The sequence below is a fragment of the Quercus lobata genome, chromosome 10, assembly GCF_001633185.2.
Source record: "Quercus lobata isolate SW786 chromosome 10, ValleyOak3.0 Primary Assembly, whole genome shotgun sequence".
Taxonomy (NCBI): Eukaryota; Viridiplantae; Streptophyta; class Magnoliopsida; order Fagales; family Fagaceae; genus Quercus; species Quercus lobata.
The window spans coordinates 49,845,533-49,868,545 of record NC_044913.1 but is presented as its reverse complement, the minus strand read 5'-3'; the positions used below and the strand labels follow the sequence as shown (position 1 = coordinate 49,868,545).

The 23,013-nt window shown below is 35.8% G+C and overlaps 1 protein-coding gene and 1 pseudogene across 1 annotated transcript; one reads left to right on the top strand and one right to left on the bottom strand.

The window, feature by feature from the left end:
- The first annotated feature begins 975 nt into the window (after positions 1–975).
- LOC115964904 lies at positions 976–4,147 on the top strand (annotated as a pseudogene).
- Positions 4,148–18,075: 13,928 nt separating this feature from the next.
- On the bottom strand, positions 18,076–20,092 carry LOC115964903 (ras-related protein Rab11D-like). The gene is made up of 2 exons (XM_031084131.1): positions 19,860–20,092; positions 18,076–18,610 (listed from the first exon to the last, which is right to left on the bottom strand). Exons 1-2 carry the CDS (start codon positions 20,090–20,092, stop codon positions 18,076–18,078), a joined length of 768 nt encoding a protein of 255 aa, XP_030939991.1.
- Between the last annotated feature and the right edge of the window lie 2,921 nt (positions 20,093–23,013).

Genomic DNA, 23,013 nt, shown 5'->3' with positions numbered 1-23,013 from the left:
TTAGAGGAGAAAACCCATCGCTCGACCCGCCGGAATCGGGTTTGGAGGATTGAGACCTGCCGCCGACCGCCAGAGTTGTCGGGTCGGGTAGCGAGCGGGTCGGTCTGGACGAGTTTCTCGGTTTGGTCGGGTAAACGGGTTGCATGGACACCCCTACTAATAGCGGCATGTGGCCTTTTTAAATGGTATGTGTATAGAAGTTTCCTACTTGTGAACTATTAGCTAGCCAAATTATATAAATATATATATATATATATATATATTTATATAAAAGTTTGTCATTTTCATCCTCTTTCCCCAAGACGGCACCCGCAAATAAGAGGAGTGCAATCTTCACCATTTGTCTTCTTAAAAAATACTAGTAGTTATAATAACAATCTCTCCACATCATGTAAGGCTGTGATGCGGCATATCTAGGAATAACACCAGGCATCTACCATATGCTCTTTGGCATTTCCAAGAGAAAGAAAACCATGCACACCCCACTTTCTGTCTTTCTCTATGCATTGCATGCAATGCAAACACCAACTAGGCTCAAGTTACTCCCCCTTCTTTAAATAGTGAGGGTGTAATATCCTCTCTTTTCATATCTCATCACTCTTGGACCACCAGCATCTCAATATATATTTGCTCCACTCAACACTAATATTGTTTCCTTTCCTAGCTGTAACTTGTAAGTATAATTGCCCTTTTCTTTTCTTTAACTGAAAGTTGGATCAATACTAGTATTTTAATGGAACATTTATGTGGTTTGGCTGCAAGTAATTAATAACACTGTTTGCATATACTGGTTGGTACTTTTTTATGTTTTCAAGAATAATGGGAAGTTATTGAGCTAACTGAGAGACCAACAGGTTGAGCATATATAAAAGCCATAAGAAACCAAGAGAGTGGCTACCTACTGGAGCTTCGACCAACCACCACTGGTCAATTCCGCTTTGGGGCCACCCCTTACTCTACCATTATTATAGGGGTATGGGGTTCGAGACAAAGAAAGATCAAGGCAGCATATCAGTTTTTCCTTTATACTTTACTTGGATCTGTTTTTATGCTATTAGCTATTCTGTTGATTCTTCTCCAAACAGGAACCACCGCATTGTTGGTTATAGGTACGCAGTGGTTACAGGGGCAAACAAGGGCATTGGTCTTGAAACTGTTCGGCAACTTGCATCTCAAGGTGTGACAGTTGTTTTGACAGCTCGAAATGAGAAGAGGGGGATGTAGTCTTTGCTGAAGCTCCAGGAGTTGGATTTGTCAATTATAGTCTTTCATCAGCTCGATGTTTTGGAGCCAGTTAGCATCAAGTCCTTGGCCAATTTCATCCAGGAAAAATTTGGCAGGCTTGATATCTTGGTAAGGATGAAATTCTTTACATCTTTTTTTTTTTTTTTTTTTAAATTTTTTTTATATTTCTAATTGTTACATCAAGTTGGAGAGGGTGTTCAAACCGTTATTCTCTTCATAAATAACAGTTTTACTGAATTACAAGGCTCTTAATAAATTCTTTCCAATTAGAACCTTATACCAACCATTCAAGTAAAATGTATTGCCAAATTATTAAGTGTATGTGGGATTTTAGGATGAAATTCTTTCCAATTTGAATCTTATACCAACTATTCAATTAAAGTGTATAACTAGGCAAGTTATTTCAAGGGTACGTGGGATTTTGCTGAAATCTCTTTTAGCACATTACTTTATGTGTATATCTATTTGTATGAAAATGAGATGCAGTGACTTCACAATCAGTTAATGCCTCCAAAAGTTCCTTGATGAAATTTGTATGAACACTTTCTTCTCAAATCATTCAGTATGTTGCCTAAATTGTATACACTTTTTTTTGTCCTTGCCATTAACTCTTTACCTCCATGGTTTTCAGACTCGGACCGTTCATTGAACCGTAAAAGGAAGAGGTTCAAGGTTTTTGAGGTCGAACCGAGATCGAACCGGGGTCGAACCGTGATGACGTCATAATTAATTTAATAATTATTTTAAATATATATAAAACATTAAATTAATAAAAAAAAAATAGAAAAATTAACTAAAATAGTCCAAAACAAATATATATAGTATTTTTTTATAACATAACTTTCATAATACAAATAAAAATTATTAAATTCTAAAAAAATATAAATAGCTATTGAGTTTCTAAATTATTTTTAAGTCATGACAAAGCATACTTTTTTTTAACTGAAGAAGGTAGATGACAAAGCATACTTTAGTACCCAATAATTTTTATTTTATGAAACCCAAAAAAATAGTTAAGAGACAAATTAGTTTATTTACTCATAGCCAAGCCCATTTGACTGTGGGTTTTTTTTTTTTTTTTTTTCCCAAGCCCATTTGAATAGTTACCAGTCACCATTTATCATGAATTTAAAAAAAAATAATAATCAAAAACTAGATCTGACTCCATGCATTTATTGTTAAAGTTAAATAAATAATAAAACCCAAGAAGAAGTGCTTGACAGCAAAGCAAGCATTATATTGTGACAGCAAGTAACTGAAGTAAGCACGCAGCAGCAATGCCAGCAAAGAAGTCTCCGGAAGCAGTGAAGAAGTGAAGAAGTCTACAACATTTTTAGCAATATTTTCACAATAAAATTTATGTAAAAAATTGTTATTAGTTCTAATTTAAATCCACAATTAAAATTATTTTTTTATTCACCAATATTAATTAATAACAATCTATTACTTAAGATTTATTGTGAAATATTGTGAAAATATTATAGTACTATCATTTAATTGTGAATTTTTATTCTTTTTACTTTCTTTCCGTCCATACGTTTCTTTTCCTTTTCTTTTCTTTTTTTTTTTTTCTCTTGGTTTTTCTACTCCACACACGTATCCCCATCCCCACTGACCCACTCCTCTCAAGTCTCATCAAGTTTTTATTTTTCTATACTCTTCCTCTAGTGTCCATAGCGTCCTCTCTGCTTTTATTTTTCTTTCTTCATCTCTAGCTCTCTTTGTCTCATTCTCTTTCTCTTATACTCTCACCCTATCACACACACATTACCAGCGGAGAACAAAGCCGGAATTTAAAGCTTGATTCGCCCAAGAGAAGAGTTTTTAAGAGAGGGAGCTGCGTGATGTACTCTAAGAGAGAAGAAGAAGAAACATAAAGACATGCTATGTTTCTCTGGAGATGGCAGTGGCAGTGTTTATGAAGACATGATGTCCTTCCATCAGTTGTGTTTCTTTTTCTATTGTTTTTCTGTGTTTTTTTTTTTTTTATTTTAAAAATGCAGATTCAAAGGGAAGCAGGAGCAGGGAACCGTGAGAAGCGGTTTGATCAGGGTTCTCAGAACCGTGAGGTCCGACCGCGATTCGCACGGATCCCTGTTTTTTTTCCTATAGAACGGTTCTTGATGCTAAAAGAGCCGCAAAGATAAACGGTTTGAGATTTTTCCGGTCAGACCGTACGGTCCGGTCCGGGTTTCAAAACCTTGTTTACCTCATAGACATTGGATATCACGAATAATCATGATAGGCTGATAGGCATACTTGAAAATTAGCTCGATGTGAAAACCTTTGACCGCTTAGATCATTCATTATGAATTCTGATAATTTATAATTATGTGATTTGACACAATAATTTATAATGCGTTTATTATGAATTCTGATATTTAAAAAAGTTCACCAACTTTGGGTGCAATGAGTGATCCATTAACTATGTACCAAAAAAAAAAAAAAAAAGTTTACATAAACTTTAGTTTGTGTAATGAATCATTAACCATCTTTCATTAATTAATAAATGTAATATGACTTTCCTTTGACTTTTACAGGTTAATAATGTTGGAGCTTCTGGAGTTGTGGTTGATGAGGAAGGCCTAAAGGCCTTACACATAGACCTCTCATCCTGGGTAAGTTCATAAAAATAAAGACAGTAATTTTGATGCATGCCTTGTTCAAACCGATATTCGTAACTACTACTTCAATGTAGCTCTCAGGACAGGCTTACAAGTTGATTGAACTTCACGAAGTGATTAAAACAAATTATGAGAAAGCAGAAGAATGCTTGAATACTAATTACCATGGTGTGAGAAGAGTAATAGAAGCTCTCCTACCACTATTACAGCTTTCCCCTACAGGAGCAAGGATAGTAAATGTGTCCTCCCTCAGGAGTGAGCTAAAGGTAAAAGGTTAACCTTCCTCTACCTATACATATATTCAACATTTAGCCTTGTACCAATTGTCATTGTGTGTTCCCAAAGTTCCCTTAATGGACAAGGCTTGAAATTGGGCTCACAACTTACTTGTATAGTGGGCTTAGTGTTTCTTACTAAGGGTGGTTCCTTGCCCAGCAACCCAATGACATCCCTCAGCTCTCACAAGCTCCTTCTTTTCATTTCTAAGTTGCTCCCCCTTTTGGTGGTACTAGCTCTCTCTCTCTCTCTCCTCTACTCTCTATTTTCTCCCCCGAATTGCCAACCCCTTTCTCTTCACTCACTTCCCCTATTTATAGCTTGAGGTTGGTGGAGGTTTCATGATTGCGTTATGGTCTTACTCGTGTGTGTGGGGTCCAATTTGATTATTCCTAACAAGGGATAAGCTCTATCGAAACAGAGGTGATGGTGTAACGTCCCAATCAGACCCAAAAAAAAAAAAAAAAGGATAAAAGTCAGATTTTTAATGGTTCCCACGTGCCTCCCAACTACCCCACCTAACCCCCTTCCCCACCACTCATTTAACTCATCTCTTTACTCTTTGGCCGGCTCACTCTTCCTTTCTTTTCATTTTTTGTTTTCTCTCATACACTCCTCTACTCTTACATCCTCTCTCATCGGCACTTCCACACCACCACCATTTCCACCATCATTTTCCGGCAAGATCACCGGAAAATTCTTGTGAACCTATAAACACCTTCACATCCTTTTATTTGAGGTAAAAGTTTCTAATCTTTTTGATGGGTTTTACACTTTTGCTTGAGGTTATTTTTATCTTAGCTTTAATAATGATACCCATGTGATTTATGAGCATTGGAAATGATATTTATGTGTTTATATGTATGGGTTTTGTATTGGTGGAATTATTTGATGAGTGGGTATATGGTTTGTGCTAATGGTGACTGCTTAAGGTTTATTTATGGTTGAAAATTTAGGGGTTTTGAGTTATAACATGTGATGGCTGGTTAATCTAATTTTCCATTGCCATTGGGTTTATTTGGAGTTAGTTGAAGTTCTAAATTTCTTGTCTTGGAGGATATATTGATTTTGCTTTCATGGGTCTCTTAATGATATAGTGTAAATTTTATGGAAGCTAGTTATGATGTTGGAGATGATATTAAATGGGTTAACTTTATAAATTAGAGTTTATGCCTTGTGAATCAATTTGTTGAGAAACTATGGAAGTGGAATATATTATTATTGATGAGGTTAAATACTAGGCTTGCCTAATTAAGTGATTATTTGGCAATTCCTAAATTGTGGCTAGATGCAATTTCAAGCTCTATACTTATTGTGATAGGTTTACTTGATATTGTTTAGGTTCTAGCTAATCTCCTTGGAGCTTGGAGAATTAGGATTTTGTGGTTGTGAGGTAAGTAGCTTTTTAATGGGATTTTTGAAAAATAACCATGTTGCATAAATGATATTTTTGGGTTAGACACACTTTTGGAAACTACCTATGGAAATTATATTTTCCTAAAACTATTGTGTCATAACCTTAATATATGTATGATTATATATGAAAATGCATCATATTTGGTATTGCATTTGGGGAAATGCATGAATTGTTGATATGGAAAAATGAGCATCTTTTATTTAATCTTTGATAAGGAATTCATGGATTTTATGGTATATTAGAAAATTTAAAGATGCTTATCTTGTCTTGTTATGTGGGAAATTGTTAGAAAATCTTTTGACAAGAATGAAGTTGAAAACCTTACAAACTTTGTGGAAGTTAGATTATTTAAGGTTTTTCTGAAACTATCTGGCTATGAACTATGTATTTGAAAGGAAGTGTATACCTGTGAGCTTTATGTGGTTTTAACACCATGCCATGTGTGATTTCTCGGTGATCACCTGATTTGGTTTCTGTAATCTTTGTGACTATAGAATCAGATCCAGGTCAGTTCCCTTTCACATTGGATGGCGCGTTCTTCCCTGTTGTCCATGGGGGGAAGAGGTTCCTTGATTGTGTATGGGTGAGGCTGCTGCCCATGGGGCCAAGAGACCACATGCAAGAGAGGTCCTATTTGACGCGCTCTCTCTACCCCCCATGGGGGGAGAGAAAAACCTTGAGGGTATGGGTGAGGCTACTGTCCATGGGGCCAAGAGTCTGCATACCAGAGAGGACAATATCATGCCAATTGTGAATGGGTGGATCCCCTGACCGGTCTATGTAGTAGTGTGGTATATTTGTGATAAATTACCGTATGTTAGATTTTATGGCTTTGGAAATTATATTGTTGGTGCTCACAAATTATAGTATATAATTTCAAGGTATTTACTTTGAGAAACGTTGTGATTCATTATTTAATCATTCGTGTCATATTATTATTATTGAAGATGAAACTTGCATTTTCCCCACCCCCAGGGCCGGCTCAACAGTAGATGCAAGAGATGCAACCGCCTAAGGCCCCCAAATAAAAGAAGGCCCCACTTGTAAAAAAAAAAAATTTATATATAATATATTTATTTATATATTTTAGTTAAAAAAATTTTAAGTATTTTTATTGCTCAATAAAATGCATTAAAAAGGCCCCATTGTATCCTAAAATGCAAAATATTAAAAAGGAAAAAAAGTCAAAATTCAACTAACACAATTAAATTTTAGGAGACAAATGTATTAATCCATTCTTGAAATATGCTAAAATTAAAATTAATAGCAGACAAATTCATTAATAATATAACGTAATTGTCTTGAAATATGCTAAAATAAAGATTATAAATGTCAAAAACAAAACAAAAACCTCTCATCTCTCTATCTTTCTGCCTGTCCATCTATATTCTTACGGCCTTACCTTTCTTTTCTTCATCTTCATCTTTATTTTTGATCTTTTTCCATCAACTCAGTCAGCCCCTCTAACTTAAAATTTTTCTTTGTTGATCCCAGCATACCAGCCTACCAGTACCAGCCGGCAGTCACAAAAGGTATTTCTCTCATTCTCTGCTTCAGTTCTTTCTTCCCCTCTTTCTCTTTGTCTTGCCGAAAATAAAGACCCAAGAGTCTTCTATTTCTTTAACTTATATTATATATATTTTTAATTTATTTCACACTTTCACCGCAACAGTCACTGAACAACTGTTTGAGGTTGATGGGATGGGACACGTTTTTTATTCTGCCCATCTGTGGACCTTTTTTTGCTTTAAAACTTAGCCATAGAAATTGAAGAAAAGTCTGGTCCGGCTGGATCACAGCATGGTTCTCACCCCTTTTTTTTATATATTGGTACTGTAGTCAGTGGTTTGTCACATCACGTGACAGACCACTGACCACACTTTTGTTTTTTTTGTTGTTCTTTGTTAAAGACCACAGAGACCACTATTATTTACTTATTTGGTCCGACGGTTTCTAACCCTCTTTTTTTTCTTTTAAATCTAACACTTTATCTATTATTATAAATAATTATGTCAATTAATAATTTAATGTATATCATATTAATTCATTTGTATTATAGTGACACTAATTTATTAAATTATATATTAAATTAATTTTTACTTGTGCAGGTTTAAATTTTCAAATGGTCACGGCTTTAGAAAAATTACAATAACCAGGTTCTATTGTTCTATACTTTAAATTTTATTTTTAGTTAAATTATCATTTTAATTTTATTAATATTTAATTATAAAAAGGTCCCATTTAAATTTTTCGCCTAAGACCCCAAAACTTGTTGAGCCGGCCCTGCCCACCCCCATTAATTATGCTACTTACTGGGTGTTAGCTCATCCCACCTTTTAACAGTTTTTCAGATTTATAAGCTATACCTTGGGTATGGAGCTTACTTCTTTGGTGATGATTAGAGTGCTATGTTAAATTTGGAGACTCTTGCTGTAAATGGTTGGTGACTTGATCTTGCTACGTTCAACGAGACCTTAGTTAATTCTATTGGAGGTGGGTTACTTAAGGTTTGTTAGCCTTTGGCGTGGTAGGCTTAGACTTGATGTTAAGGTCCTTATTCTTGATAAAATTGTGACCTTGTGTAATTTAATCAAAGTTTTGTAATATATTCATAAACATTGTGGAGGCACATGATTTTTAGTTATTTTTTGTAAATGTGTTATAGAGCTCTGACTTGTAATGTGGAGATTTGAGTATGGTTATATATTCCTACCTTGTGGAAAAGAAAGGAAAATAAAGATCTCCTATAGTTTGATTTGCCAAAAAGGAAAAATTTACAGGTACCCTTAGGATGTATTTCTCATGCTTTGGACCCTTTTGGGTTTGGGGCGTGACAGTTATGGTATCAGAGCTTAGGTTATGATTCTGTAGACTTTTGAAAATAGGAATTGGTTTTGATCTAAGTCAGAGCATTAGGGGTTTGATGAATTCTTTATTTTGTACCTTTGTTTCAGCTTCCACCTGCTATTCCTTTTTCCTTATCTATCTTTTCTATGCTAACCTTCTATGTTGCCTTGTGATTTACTTGCTCGTTTCTTGGGTATAGGTATAGGTACCTTGGTACACTATGCCTTCTAAAAAGAAAGCACTTAAAGTAAGGCATGTAGATGAGGTTACAGCTCTAGAGCATGGCCTTAGGCAATGCCAAGAGCATGAGAGATTTGTCACTCTTGATGGTGGTGAGATTGATGAGGTGGTAGACAGGATCTATGCTAGGATTACTAGATCGGTCTAGGGTAGTGAGTGTAGGTAGGAGGGTTATTCTTTTGGGGAGTTCCATAAGCAAAAACCCTCGAACTTTTAATGGTGAACCTGACCTAGTGGCAGCAGAGAATTGGTTGCTAAAGATGGAAAAGTTAGTGGGAGCCCTGAACTACTTGATTTTGAAGTTATTGGTTTCTACCCCTGTAGGTGGTACTTTAATGACTAATCTTGTGCTTAAGTATTGTATTGTTTGTATTGAGGGTAGAGAGTTATCAGCTGACTTGGTGACATTAGATATGCATGATTTTGATGTCATTTTGGGCATGGATTGGTTGGCTTCTTACCATGCTAGTATGCATTGTTTTGAGAAAGAGGTGGTGTTTAGACCTCCAGGTGAATTAGAATTTCTATTTAAGGCTTCATGTTTGCCTTTTTTGCCTCGTGTGATATCATGCATACAAGCAAACCACTTCCTTAGAAAGGGATGTCGAGGATTCCTTGCTAGCGTAGTGGATTTACAAAGTGGAGAATTGGAGATAGGAGACATTACTATTGTGAGGGAATTTTCAGATGTTTTTCCTGATGATCTACCTGGGTTGCCCCTGGATCGTGAGATTGAGTTCTCTATTAATCTCCTTCCTGGCACTACACCAATTTCTAAGGCACCATATAGGATGGCACCCATAGAGTTGAAAGAACTTAAGGAGCAATTGGTAGAATTGCTGGACAAGGGGTTTATTCGCCCTAGTGCCTCGCCTTGGGGAGCTCTAGTTTTATTTGTTAAGAAAAATGATGGCTCTATGAGGTTGTGCATTGATTACCATGAGCTAAATAGAGTTACCATTAAGAATAAATACCATTTGACTCATATTGATGACTTATTAGACTAGTTGCAAGGAGCACAAGCCTTTTCTAAGATTGATTTTCGTTCTGGTTACTACTAGTTAAAGATTAAGGGTGAGGACATACTGAAAACAACTTTCGGACTAGATATGATCATTATGAATTTTTGGTGATGTCGTTTAGATTAACTAATGCCCCTGTTGCTTTTATGGATTTGATGAATAGCGTATTTCATAAGTACTTGGATCACTTTGCCATTATGTTCATTGATGATATTTTGATTTATTCTAAGAGTCAAGAAGAGCAGGAAGAACACTTGAAAATTGTTTTACATATTCTAAGAGGAAGGAAGTTGTATGCTAAACTAAAGAAGTGTGAATTTTGGTTGTATCAAGTAGTGTTCTTGGGTCATGTGAGAAAATCTTCCAAGAGCTAAAGTGGAGATTGGCCATAGCTCCAGTGTTAACTATTCCTTCAGGTACGAGTGGTATTGTCATTTATAGTGATGCTTCTCATAAGGGACTTGGTTGTGTGTTGAAGCAAATGGGAAGGTTGTGGTTTATGCCTCTCGTCAGTTGAAAAATTATGAGAAAAATTACCCCACTCATGACTTGGAGTTGGCCACAGTTGTTTTTACTTTGAAAATTTGGAGACATTATTTGTATGGGGAAAGATATGAGATTTTCATTGGATCATAAAAGTTTAGAGTATTTATTTAACTAGAATGAGCTAAATATGGGACAACGGAGATGGTTGGAACTGGTTAAGGATTATGATTGCTCTATTAATTGTCATCCTGGTAAGGCTAATGTTGTAACTGATGCTCTTAGTAGAAAGCTTTCAAGTTTTTTAGTTGCTTTGCTAACTACTCGAAAGGAAATTATTCGTGATCTTGAAAGGATGGAGATTGAAGTTGTTATGGGCCATTTTGAGGCCTACTTGGTTAGTTTGAGTGTTCAACCAACTTTGGTAGAGAGAATTAAATTGTCATAGGCCAATGACTCGCATTTAAAGAAAATCATGGATGAGGTGCATAGTGGAAAGAAAATCTAAATTTCTAGTTCTGAGGATGGTGTTTTGAGATTTGGGAGTAGACCTTGTGTGCCAAGTGATCTATTGATTAAAAAAAAGAAGAGATTTTAGAGGAAGCGCACTATTCCCTATATACAATACATCTGGCTAGTACAAAGATGTACCATGATCTTCGTGAAAACTTTAGGTGGAATAATATGAAAAGAGAGATTGCTCACTTTATAGAGCAATGTTTGACTTGTTAGCATGTTAAGGTGTTGCACCAACGACCCTCATGTTTGTTGCAACCACTTCCTATTCCCTAATGGAAGTGGGAGAAAATTACTATGGATTTTGTTTCAGGATTGTTGAGGTCTCCTAAGGGTTATGATGCTTTTTGGGTGATTGTTGATAGAATGACAAAATCAGCTCATTTTCTCCCTCTTCGGATGAACTACTCCCTTGATTAGTTAGTTCAGCTCTATGTTGATGAGATTATCAGACTTCATGGAGTACGTGCTTCTATTGTTTTAGATAGAGATCCAAGGTTTACTTCTCATTTTTGGGGTGGTGTGCAAAAGGCCTTGGGTACTAGATTGAATTTTAGCACAACTTTCCACCTTTAGACACATGGACAGTCTGAAAGGACTATTCAAACTTTAGAAGATATGTTGAGAGCATGTGTTTTGGATTTTAAAGGGAGTTGGGCTAGTCACTTACCTTTGGTGGACTTTGCTTACAATAATAGTTACCATTCAAGTATTAGAGCAGCACCTTATGAGGCTTTGTATGGGAAAAAGTGTAGATCCCCAATTTGTTGGGATGATGTTGGAGAACAAAAAATCTTGGGGCCAAAGATTATTCAGAGGACTTGTGAAAAGGTAAATTAGATTCGTGATAGACTACGAGCAGCCCAAAGTAGATAGAAAAGCTATCATGACATTAAAGGAAGGCTTTGGAACTTGAAATTGGAGATAAAGTTTTCCTACGGGTTGCACCAATGAAAAGGATAATGAGATTTGGTAAGAAGGGTAAGTTAAGCCCTAGGTTTGTAGGGCCTTTTGAGGTCTTGGAGAGAGTGGACGAAGTTGCGTGTAGAATTGCCCTACCACCGGGCTTGTTAGGAATTCATAATGTTTTCCATGAGTCTATGTTAAGGAAATACATTCTGGACCCTTCACATGTTTTGAGCTATGAGCCTATTCAAATTAGAGATGTTTTGTCATATGAAGAAATTCAAGTAGAGATTTTGAATCTTAAGGAGCAAGTGCTACGCAATAGAACAATATCTTGGGTAAAGGTGTTTTGGAAGGATGCATGAGGACGTTATGTTGTCAAGATACCTAAACCTTTATCAAGATCAAGGTATGCAAAATTTCGAGGACGAAATTTTTATAAGAGGGGAAGAAAGTAACGTCCCAGTTAGACCCAAAAAAGAAAAAAGAAAAAAGGATAAATGTCAAATTTTTAATGGTTCCCACGTGCCTCCCGACTACCCCACCTAACCCCCTTCCCCACCACTCATTTCACTCATCTCTTTACTCTTTGGCCGGCTCACTCTTCCTTTCTTTTCATTTTTTGTTTTCTCTCATACACTTCTCTACTCTTACATCCTCTCTCACTGGCACTTCCACACCACCACCATTTCCACCATCATTTTCCGGCAAGATCACCGGAAAATTCTTGTGAACCTATAAACACCTTCACATCCTTTTATTTGAGGTAAAAGTTTCTAATCTTTTTGATGGGTTTTACACTTTTGCTTGAGGTTATTTTTATCTAAGCTTTAATAATGATACCCATGTGATTTATGAGCATTGGAAGTTGATAGTTTTTAGACCCCTTAAAAACACAATTGGATTAACCTAGGTAATTAGCCAAGTTGTTACTTAGTCCAAATTCCAAATCTAGGTTATCACAATCAAACAATCATATCATGCAAAGTAACGGAAAGATAAATAACACAAAGATATGATCACCCAGGAAACCAAACCGATAAAATCCTGGGGAGGATTTAACCTAGCTATCCTCAAGGTAAACTTGAATCCACTATGAAAGAATCGAAGTTGTTCAACAGGACTTAGACCACTAACATCCTATTGCTACCCACCAGTAGAAACTTACTGACACGACCACGTGCAAGCTCCTAAACCACGGACTCCTTCTTTCTTGGATTCTCCAGCAAGTACAAGCACACCCGCTTGTGTTTCTTTAAGTTCTTATGGCAGCAACTGAATGATCATCAAGCTCTTGAAGAAATCTCCTTCTTGATAATCCTAAGCTTGTGTAAAGGAAAACTCCTCACAGATCTCACAAGAGATTTACATAAACAGCAATATGAGCAACACTAAAACGTGGCTAGGGTTTGCCTTATATACCTGGGGCAAATTACCAAAACCTAAATGTTTTAAAACAAACTAGGGCTGAGTTGGAATTCTGCAGAAAACACATCTGACCCGATTTTCGATTGATTGAGCCTAAGCTTCAATCGATCGAACCAGGTCGAGAAGCAATATTAATTTTTGCATCAGCTTGTTCCAACTTTACATAAATGAACCAACTTTGAGCAAGTCTAAACACAACTAAACATTTTGTTTTGATCATGGTTTGCCAACAATACACATTAGAGTTCTAAATATATAAAATCCTAAGTCTTTAGAACCTAACAGAAGTGATTTTTCTGTATTTATATGTATGGGTTTTGTATTGGTGGAATTATTTGATGAGTGGTATATGGTTTGTGCTAATGGTGACTACTTAAGGTTTATTTATGGTGGAAAATTTAGGGGTTTTGAGTTATAACATGTGATGGTTGGTAAATCTAATTTTCCATTGCCATTGGGTTTATTTGGAGTTAGTTGAAGTTCTAAATTTCTTGTCTTGGAGGATATATTGATTTGCTTTCATGGGTCTTTTAATGATATAGTGTAAATTTTATGGAAGCTAGTTATGATGTTGGAGATGATATTAAATGGGTTAACTTTATAAATTGGAGTTTATGCCTTGTGAATCGATTTGTTGAGAAACTATGGAAGTGGAATATATTATTATTGATGAGGTTACATACTAGGCTTGCCTAATTAAGTGATTATTTGGCAATACCTAAATTGTGGCTAGATGCAATTTCAAGCTCTATACTTATTGTGATAGGTTTACTTGATATTGTTGAGGTTCTAGCTAATCTCCTTGGAGCTTGGAGAATTAGGATTTTGGGGTTGCGAGGTAAGTAGCTTTTTAATGGGATTTTTGAAAAATAACAATGTTGCATAAATGATGTTTTTGGGTTAGACACACTTTTGGAAACTACCTATGGAAATTATATTTTCCTAAAACTATTGTGTTATAACCTTAATATATGTATGATTATATATGAAAATGCATCATATTTGGTATTACATTTGGGGAAATGCATGAATCATTGATATGGAAAAATGAGCATCTTTTATTTAATCTTTGATAAGGAATTCATGGATTTTATGGTATATTAGAAAATTCGAAGATGCTTATCTTGTCTTTTTATGTGGAAAATTGTTAGAAAATCTTTTGACAAGAATGAAGTTGAAAACCTTACAAACTTTGTGGAAGTTAGATTATTTAAGGTTTTTCTGAAACTATCTGGCTATAAACTATGTATTTGAAAGGAAATGTATACCTGTGAGCTTTATGTGGTTTTAACACCATGCCATGTGTGATTTCCTAGTGATCACCTGATTTGGTTTCCGTAATCTTTTTGATGATGGAATCAGATCCAGGTCAGTGCCCTTTCACATTGGATGACGCGTTCTTCCCTGCTGTCCATGGGGGGAAGAGGTTCCTTGATTGTCTATGGGTGAGGCTGCTGCCCATGGGGCCAAGAGACCACATGCAAGAGAGGTCCTATTTGACGCGCTCTCTCTGCCCCCCATAAGGGGAGAGAAAAACCTTGAGGGTATGGGTGAGGCTACTGTCCATGGGGCCAAGAGTCTGCATACCAGAGAGGACAATATCATGCCAGTTGTGAATGGGTGGATCCCCTGACCGGTCTATGTGGTAGTGTGGTATATTTGTGATAAATTACCGTATGTTAGATTTTATGGTTTTGGAAATTATATTGTTGGTGCTCACAAATTATAGTATATAATTTCAAGGTATTTACTTTGAGAAACGTTGTGATTCATTATTTAATCATTCTTGTCATATTATTATTATTGAAGATGAAACTTGCATTTCCCCCACTCCCATTAATTATGCTACTTACTGGGCGTTAGCTCATCCCACCCTTTAACAGTTTTTTAGATTTATAAGCTATACCTTGGGTATGGAACTTACTTCTTTGGTGATGATTAAAGTGCTATGTTAAATTTGGAGACTCTTGCTGTAAATGGTTGGTGACTTGATCTTGCTATGTTCAATGAGACCTTAGTTAATTCTATTGGAGGTGGGTTGCTTGAGGTTTGTTAGCCTTTGGCGTGGTAGGCTTAGACTCGATGTTAAGGTCCTTATTCTTGATAAAATTGTTACCTTGTGTAATTTAATCAGAGTTTTGTAATATATTCATAAACATTGTGGAGGCATATGATTTTTAGTTATTGTTTGTAAATGTGTTATAGAGCTTTGACTTGTAATGTGGAGATTTGAGTATGGTTATATATTCTTACCTTGTGGAAAAGAAAGGAAAATAAAGATCTCCTATAGTTTGATTTTCCAAAAAGTAAAAATCTACAGGTACCCTTGGGATGTATTTCTCATGCTTTAGACCCTTTTAGGTTTGGGGCGTGACAAATGGTATTGGTGCTGGTTCTTGCCTCCAAAAGATTGCTCGACAGTGATATTCCCCAAGACAATACTGAGTTGCCAGGACATGGGCTATTCCGAACAAACACATTCTCGGTCAAGTCCTACTTTACCGGTGTGGGCTTCTCTATCACGCATCCAAAACGAGATGGACTTACTAAGAGGTTTGGGCCCAATTTTGGTTTTTGAGAATGTTCGGCCCAAGGCCCATGGCCCAATGGGCCTGGGATCATACCTCGTATAGTCATATATCGAAAAATAAATAAAGAGGAGAGTATAAGGTATGAAGGTAACTAACACAGTGGTTGATATTGCTTGTGATTGGAACAACATCACTTTCACTTGGGTCTAACATTGACATTGCTTTTATTAAATATCAATCAACAATTGTGAAAAATGTTGTGTCTGAAACCTATTAATTTTTTAACCCCATGTTGGCAGAAATGACAAAACTCATCCATTGAAATTTTTAAGAAACTAATTGAAACTTTTTTATTTTGAGGGACAAAAATTAAACTGGGACCAAATTTGCAAGATGAAAATTTCATTTTAATCCATGAGAAACAAAAATCTCCAAAAGGACAAAATGACAGTGAAGTTCTTTTGGTGTACATTTTAAGCATGAGTGTGTTATGACATGAATGCTCCCCAGAATACTAGCCTCTTAGATTTACCTCCAACATCATAAGAGGATCTCATTTTCATTCACATTAGAGTCTTATATATTAGATGCGAAGAAGGCATGTATTATCATCTATGAAGCACAGGTGCTTTTCGGATTCGGGTACGGGACTCGGCAATTTTTGAAAAAGTACGGTGCAGGTACGGCAGGATGCGGCGATTAAAAAATTATAAAAAATATTTTTATTTATATTTTCTATATATTGCTAAGCATACTTTTTCACATTATATAAACATATACCAAATTTAAGAGCAATAATAGATAATAACTAAAACATGATGTTCATAAATTTAAAGGATAGAACAGTTCAATGGAAAATATAAAGGTGAATGCCCAGCAACCACCATCAAAATATTTCCAGGTGTTATTGATCCTAATCTAGCATGGAGCCAATGGCATCAATCTTTTAGAAGCACAACACATTGTCTTAGTAGAACCGCTCCTAAATCTTGCAACAGAAGCACAAGCTATCAGCCGAGTACATCGAATTGGGCAGGAAAATAAGACACTTGTACACCATTTTTTTTTTTTTTACTTGAATTTCGTCATTAGAGGTACGTAATTTTGTTCTTGATGGAAATAACATGTTTGTATCTCATACAAAACATACGCAACGAAAAAATAAACGGATCTACTCCATTTGCAATTGATAACATATACTATGCAAATTACAGAATATAAGAATAAGAGAGTGTACCTTGGTATGGTGAATTTCAAAACTGAAGATAAAAGCACTTGGGAACACTTTCAATCTTCACTCCAATTCCACTTGATGCCCAAGATGTGTGGTCTCTCAATCAGTTATGTGTGTATGTTCTAGAGAGAATATGAAGAAGTTTCTTCTTACCAACATACAAACCATTTCATTGTCATAAAAATTCTGTATGTTTCTCTCCACATAACTCATTATCTAATTGGGCTAGCCTTTTAGGCCTTCCAATTAGGCTTTAGTGTGTGGCTTGGAGTGGGACCAAAAGGGAACAAATAAGACTCTAGCTCCAATGGGCCTTGGGCTTTTCTGTTAACTCTTGACAAGTCTAAAGTTACCATTAATTCTATTTAATACCACTATATAAATATAATTGCACTCTAGGCCTAATTAATAGATTATATCCCAAGACTTTATTGTACATGCAACCCCTTCATAAAATATTCGTAGTAATACAAAGTCATGAATGAAGATTGTTACTTTGTGAATTACTACATTTTAATCCTTGAGTACCCGGTTTAATCCTTTAAGTTATTCATCATATATTTATGAAGTCCAATTTCATAAATATATACTTTAGTAACCATTTACTAAAGTAGTTAGGCCTAACATTCTGAATAACAAACCCATTTAACTTATCTCAAGAGAATATTTTATATCTCCGATAAGAGACTATGAATTCCATCTTGAGAATCTATGTTCCATCAACACTAAATGTGACTGCCCAATATACTAAGGTTTTGACTGTTACTTTAGATCTCACTCTTGATATATCAAAGCAACCTACACTTCATGATTAGGTCCATTATTCTCTTAGGATTAAGAGTTCATGTAAATATAAGTCGTGAGATTTATTATTCAATTGAAAGTCGTTAGGAGAATAATAAATCTCACAGCGGTCCATTTCAATATGTCTTAACTCTTAAAACATATCAACACATCAACTAGAAGTCACCACTTCCATGATCAAGACAAATCATCTTAGTTGATATGTTATAGTCTTCACTGATGAAACGCCCAATTTCATCACCGACTACGAATTAAATTCTGAGTTTACAAAGAACTTGTGATTTATATCTTCTGTGACTTTTCACATAAATCACATACTATGCATCTCTTGGACTTTATGATAATGTCCGAATATTCATGTTACCATTATTTCAGATAATAATAAAACAACTTTATTAATTACAATATTAAGTCATACATCATGTCATACATAATGTCATACATAATATCACACATAGCATCATACAATAGGATTTAAGGGCACTAATCCTAACAGTTCTATTTAGAATCTATGGTTGTGTGGTACAACGATCTTTAAATAAAAATATATATTTTGTTTTATATTGCGCGGATTCCAATTGTTGCTGCCATTATTCTGATAGTCGTTGTTATTATTGTGGCTGCTGGTGGTGGTATTGGTGGTATTATTGCAGGTGGTGGTATAGGTGGTGGTACTGGTGGTGGTATTATTGCTGTTGGTGGTATTATTGGTGGTATTATTGTTTTTAATGTCCACAAGCTTTGTCAACAAATCCTTTAAGGCATTATCAAAATTAGTTCCTTCCAATGCTGAGATCTCCCAGAAAATCAGACCGTTCTTCTCAGCAAATCCACGAGCTTCCTTTCTTAGAACTTCACGATCATTCTCGGAATCACTTTTGTTCCCTATCAGAATGATAGCTTGTCTCTTCTTTGCATGGCGATGCAGCTCTTCCAGGCAAAGAGTCATGCAATCAAAACTCTTGCGGTTAGTTATGTCGTAAACCAGTATTACCCCATCAGCATCCTTGTAATCTGCATGTGAATCTACATTGTTTCTGCTCAATTCACCCAAAAACATGATTAGATGAGTATAAATTATTCTAACAAAATTGATTCAATTATACTAAAGCCAATTATTAAAATTGACATCAACCTCTTGATGCAAATTCAAAAGGGTTAAGAAACTCTATCATACTTTCCGTCATTGAATTCTTAAAACTTTAAAAAAACCAAAGCGATTTAACCAAAGCTAACCTCATCAAATATAGTAATGCGGCTTTTGGAAAGTGCCACCACAAGTCCAGCCAAAAAAAAAAAAAAAAAATTGAAATAGCCAAAGTTTTTGAAATAAAAATACTTGACTCTTTCTACCCAAATAACTCTCTCTTTTTTTTGCTGAAACCTGAACAACTCTCCACTCTCTCACTCTCTTTCTCACACTCTCTCTCTTACTGTCGATCCACCATTAGCAGATCCACGTCGCTAACCCACACCACCGACCCAACCCCAACGTCGATCCGCAAGCCTCGACTGCCGATGCATTTCCCCTTCCAGATCAATGTTAGGTGGCTAGAACGGTCTTAGGTTTGGTGTTGGGTGGCCGAATTGGTGTTTTGATCGCTTCAAAGGCGTTGATTTGGATGCCCTTCTCGACATGTCCACCGACGACCTTGTCAAGCTCTTCATTGCCAGAGCTCGTAGAAGGTACTTGTTTTTTTCTTCATATATTTCATCTTTCATTTTTTACTTATTTATTTTATAATTGTTTTATTAATTTTGTGTTTGAAATTTTGTAGGTTTCAGAGGGGTCTGAAGCAAAAGCCCATGGCTTTGATCAAGAAATTGCACTAAGCTGTAACCATCTCTTTCTCTTTAAATTTTTAGATATTTTGAAATTTTGGGTATTTTGAAAATCTGGGTATTTTTTTTTTAACAATGTTGTTTGGGTTGTTTTTCATGTTGGGTTGTCTGGATATGTTGGGTTTGGGTTGTGATTGGTGTTTGGGTGGCTGAATGTGCTAGGTTTGTTGGATAGATAGAGACAATGGTGGGGTGGGGTTGCTGGTTATTTTCTTTTATGGTTGTTGGCTATAGCGGCATTTTGAAACGCTACTATATTGGTATCACAATTTGATTCCCCCAACAAAAAATCATTGTAAGCCCCTGGTTCTCATTGAACTTAAAACCAAATCCTTAGGAATTATGCAAAGAGTAGTGTTTCTTATACACAAATTGTTTTACACAAACCCTAAAAAAATACTAAAACTGTGAATCGAAGTGAGAAATTTGTAGAGCTAGACGTACCGTTCTTGGCGAATGATTCCCCAAATGTGGGCCTTGACACTCTTTTTCTCGATGTGAAGGGTTTGGGTCTCATACTTGACAGTAATGGCGGTACCAGTCTTGGACTCTTCGCGTTCACAACGTGCCAGTATCTGACACTTCCCAACCTCAAAGTCTCCTATTAGCACCACCTTGAATTCACAGTCAATCCTCTGTTCCGAAACTCCATATCCTTCTTTACCTTGGCTTGCCATTTTCTTTCTATTATAAAAAAGCAATTTGAGAGAGAGAGAGAGAGAGAGAGAGAGAGTAACGAATGTCTGATGGAAGTTCAAGAATCGGAAAGGAAGGGCTATATATATGCGTTTGTGTGAACTGTACAAGCTAAAGTGTGATCGATCCAATTATTTGGACAAAAATGTCCCTACAACGTTGCTCACTTCTTCTTTTTTTTTTTTTTTTTTTTTTTTTTTTTTTTTTTTTTGTGGGTCTTTTTCTTCTTTGTTTTCTATTATTGTGCAAAGTCCCTTTTAAATTTTTTTTTTTAAATTTTTTTTAAGGAACTGTGCAACGTTCTATTGTATTTATTCCCAACCAACTTGACTTTTGACTATTCATTCATTTTTTTTTTCTTATTTCCCTCAATTTTTTTAATGGTTTTCTGTTTTTAACTTCAACAGTTTTGGGTTCTTTTTATATATATATATATATATATATATATAATGTTCATCCATAATTCCATACACAATTATTTTATAAAAATATAGTTTATTACTTTTTTTTTCTAATAAGGATATATGAGTAAATTTTTATAAATTACATTTTCTATCCTCTCATTTTTTCATCTCTTAACCAAACACAAGCATAGATAAATCCATTGCCGAGCCTACTAACAATCCTCTGATGTAGTTTCATTCTTTTCTCAAATGTCAATGGATCAAGGTACCCTTCTTTATTAGATTGGGTTACTCCGCTGGATTTACTAAAAGGCCGATACCTACAACCTACTTTTTAAAGTAGATAAATCCCACTAGCGATTGACCCAATCATTTGAAACTATTTGCCCCCCTTCGGGTTGAACTAGATCAGTTGGGTTAGTCACGTTTAAATGGTTAGGGACTAGGCCTATGTCCTCTAATGTCCTTGATATCTTTAACATAAATAGGTTAGGGGCTTGACAAAAACTCCTCACGAGTTAACCTAATGGCATGAATAAGTTCCCCGCCCCCCTCCCTCCTTAGGTCACTTCAATAGAACACTAATAAGTGTTATCTTTTCCTTTTTAAAATTATATAGCACATAATTCATTTATTATATCCCTTACTTGAATTCTTTAACATAATATGTTCTTAACTCTTGTACTTCCTTCTTACTATTTTAAGTCACTTCCACTTTTTATTTTTTTATATTCTTTAGTACATATATATTTTAAATATGTTGATAGTTGGTGTGGGGAGATTTGTATTGTAGATGTCTACATTCATTGGAGAGGTCACTAACAATAATTTTTCTTTTCCTTATTTTTTATTTATACAAGATAGAAATTCAACACTAACCTAATCTAAGTATATATGTGCGTGAAACTCCCTCTAGGAGACTTGAACCCCGGCCCATGCCCCCCACATCCCATAAACACTTATACTTGAGGAGTGACTACCACACCAAGAGTGTGCAGTAGTTCTTTTCCTTATTTAAATTATTTAGAATACATAGTTCCTTTATTATATCCCCTTACTTGAATTTCTTGATATAACAAATTTTTTTCCATTTTTAATTCTTTAGAACATATATAGCTGCTTTAGTATATCCCTTACTTTACTAGTGAAAGTTCAAATAGTGTATAAAACACCCTTGAACGTTTAGACCCCAAATAACAAAATTACCAATTCAAGCTTTATGACAAACAATAAGTGTGTGGAAAATGAACACAAGCTATAAACAAAATTGGTAACCAATCTAAGCCAATTAAAATCACATCCACAACAGAAAATAAAAGGCAAAGATTAAGGGAAGAGAGATGCAAACACAAGGACAACACAACGATGTGTTATCGAAGAGGAAACCGAAGCCCTAGGCGTAAAACCTCTCCGCCGCCCTCCAAGCGGTAAGTAATCCACTAGAAAATGTAGTTGGGATGCATGAACAGCAATAGACCCTCCAAGCCTAATCTACCCAGTGTACCTAAGCCCTCCAAGCTTCTTGCTCCAACAAGGTTGCGCCGAACCTTTTTCTTTTCTAGCTTACTGGATTCCGCTATAATCCATAGCATCCACCATCCTTGGCATCTTCCAATGCTTCCCAAAGCTCCAAAAACACTCAACACTCTAAATGGGTGTGGGTAGTGTTTGGATAGAAATCTCCTCTCAATAGGTATGACAATGAGAGAGGGAATGAGAAGAGACTATAAAGATTTCTCTCTAAGAATGAGTAGCTCTCTCTAATTGGGTGGGTGTTTTGAAGAAACCTCTTTTAGGGTTTTTCATTCTGAATGGCCACACATATTTTGTGGGAATGAGGAGTATTTTTACTGGTGTGAGAATGGAATGCGAAGAGTCAGTTTTTCCAAAACAGGGTTGGCTGGCGACTTGACCTCGCGACTTAAATGAGTTGCGAGTTCAAGCTGCGAGCTAATTGAATGGCCAGTCTGGATTTTTGTCCTGTAGTGCTCCAGCTGGAATGACTGTTCAGCTCCCCTGCATGCTTTGCGCGTGTGCAACTTTTGGTAGCTTGCAAGCCACGAGCCTCCTGCGAGATCTAGCCGTGAGTCCCTGCTTCACTGCACAGTCGTAAGCATTTCTTCACACTCTCTCACACATTACCCTTACATGATTCCCACCTAAATACAGGATTTCTAAGTGCAGTATTACAAGCAAAATTTTCATGGAATAAAGCCAACACATGGTTGATTAAATTCAACCTTACAACTAGAAAATAAAAAAACTCACTAAAGAATAGACAATTCATGGTAAAAGATTCCACGTATTCCGAAATAATCGGTGCATTAATTACTTACTAGCAAATGATGCGCACAAATCACAAATAACATCAAAAAGACACCCCCACCAAGACGACATCCCAAGAAAATAATTGGTGCAATAAATGCTTACTGTAAGGTTGAATTTAGTCAACCATCTAATTGGCTTTATTCCGTGCCAAATTTGCTTGTAATTCAGCA

Excerpts from the sequence above, each read along its gene's own strand:
- LOC115964903 (XM_031084131.1), bottom strand. The coding sequence starts at position 20,092 with ATGGCAAGCCAAGGTAAAGAAGGATATGGAGTTTCGGAACAGAGGATT. Across the intron at positions 18,611-19,859 it reads GGAATCATTCGCCAAGAACG|AAACAATGTAGATTCACATG; the intron begins GTACGTCTAGCT and ends TGAATTGAGCAG.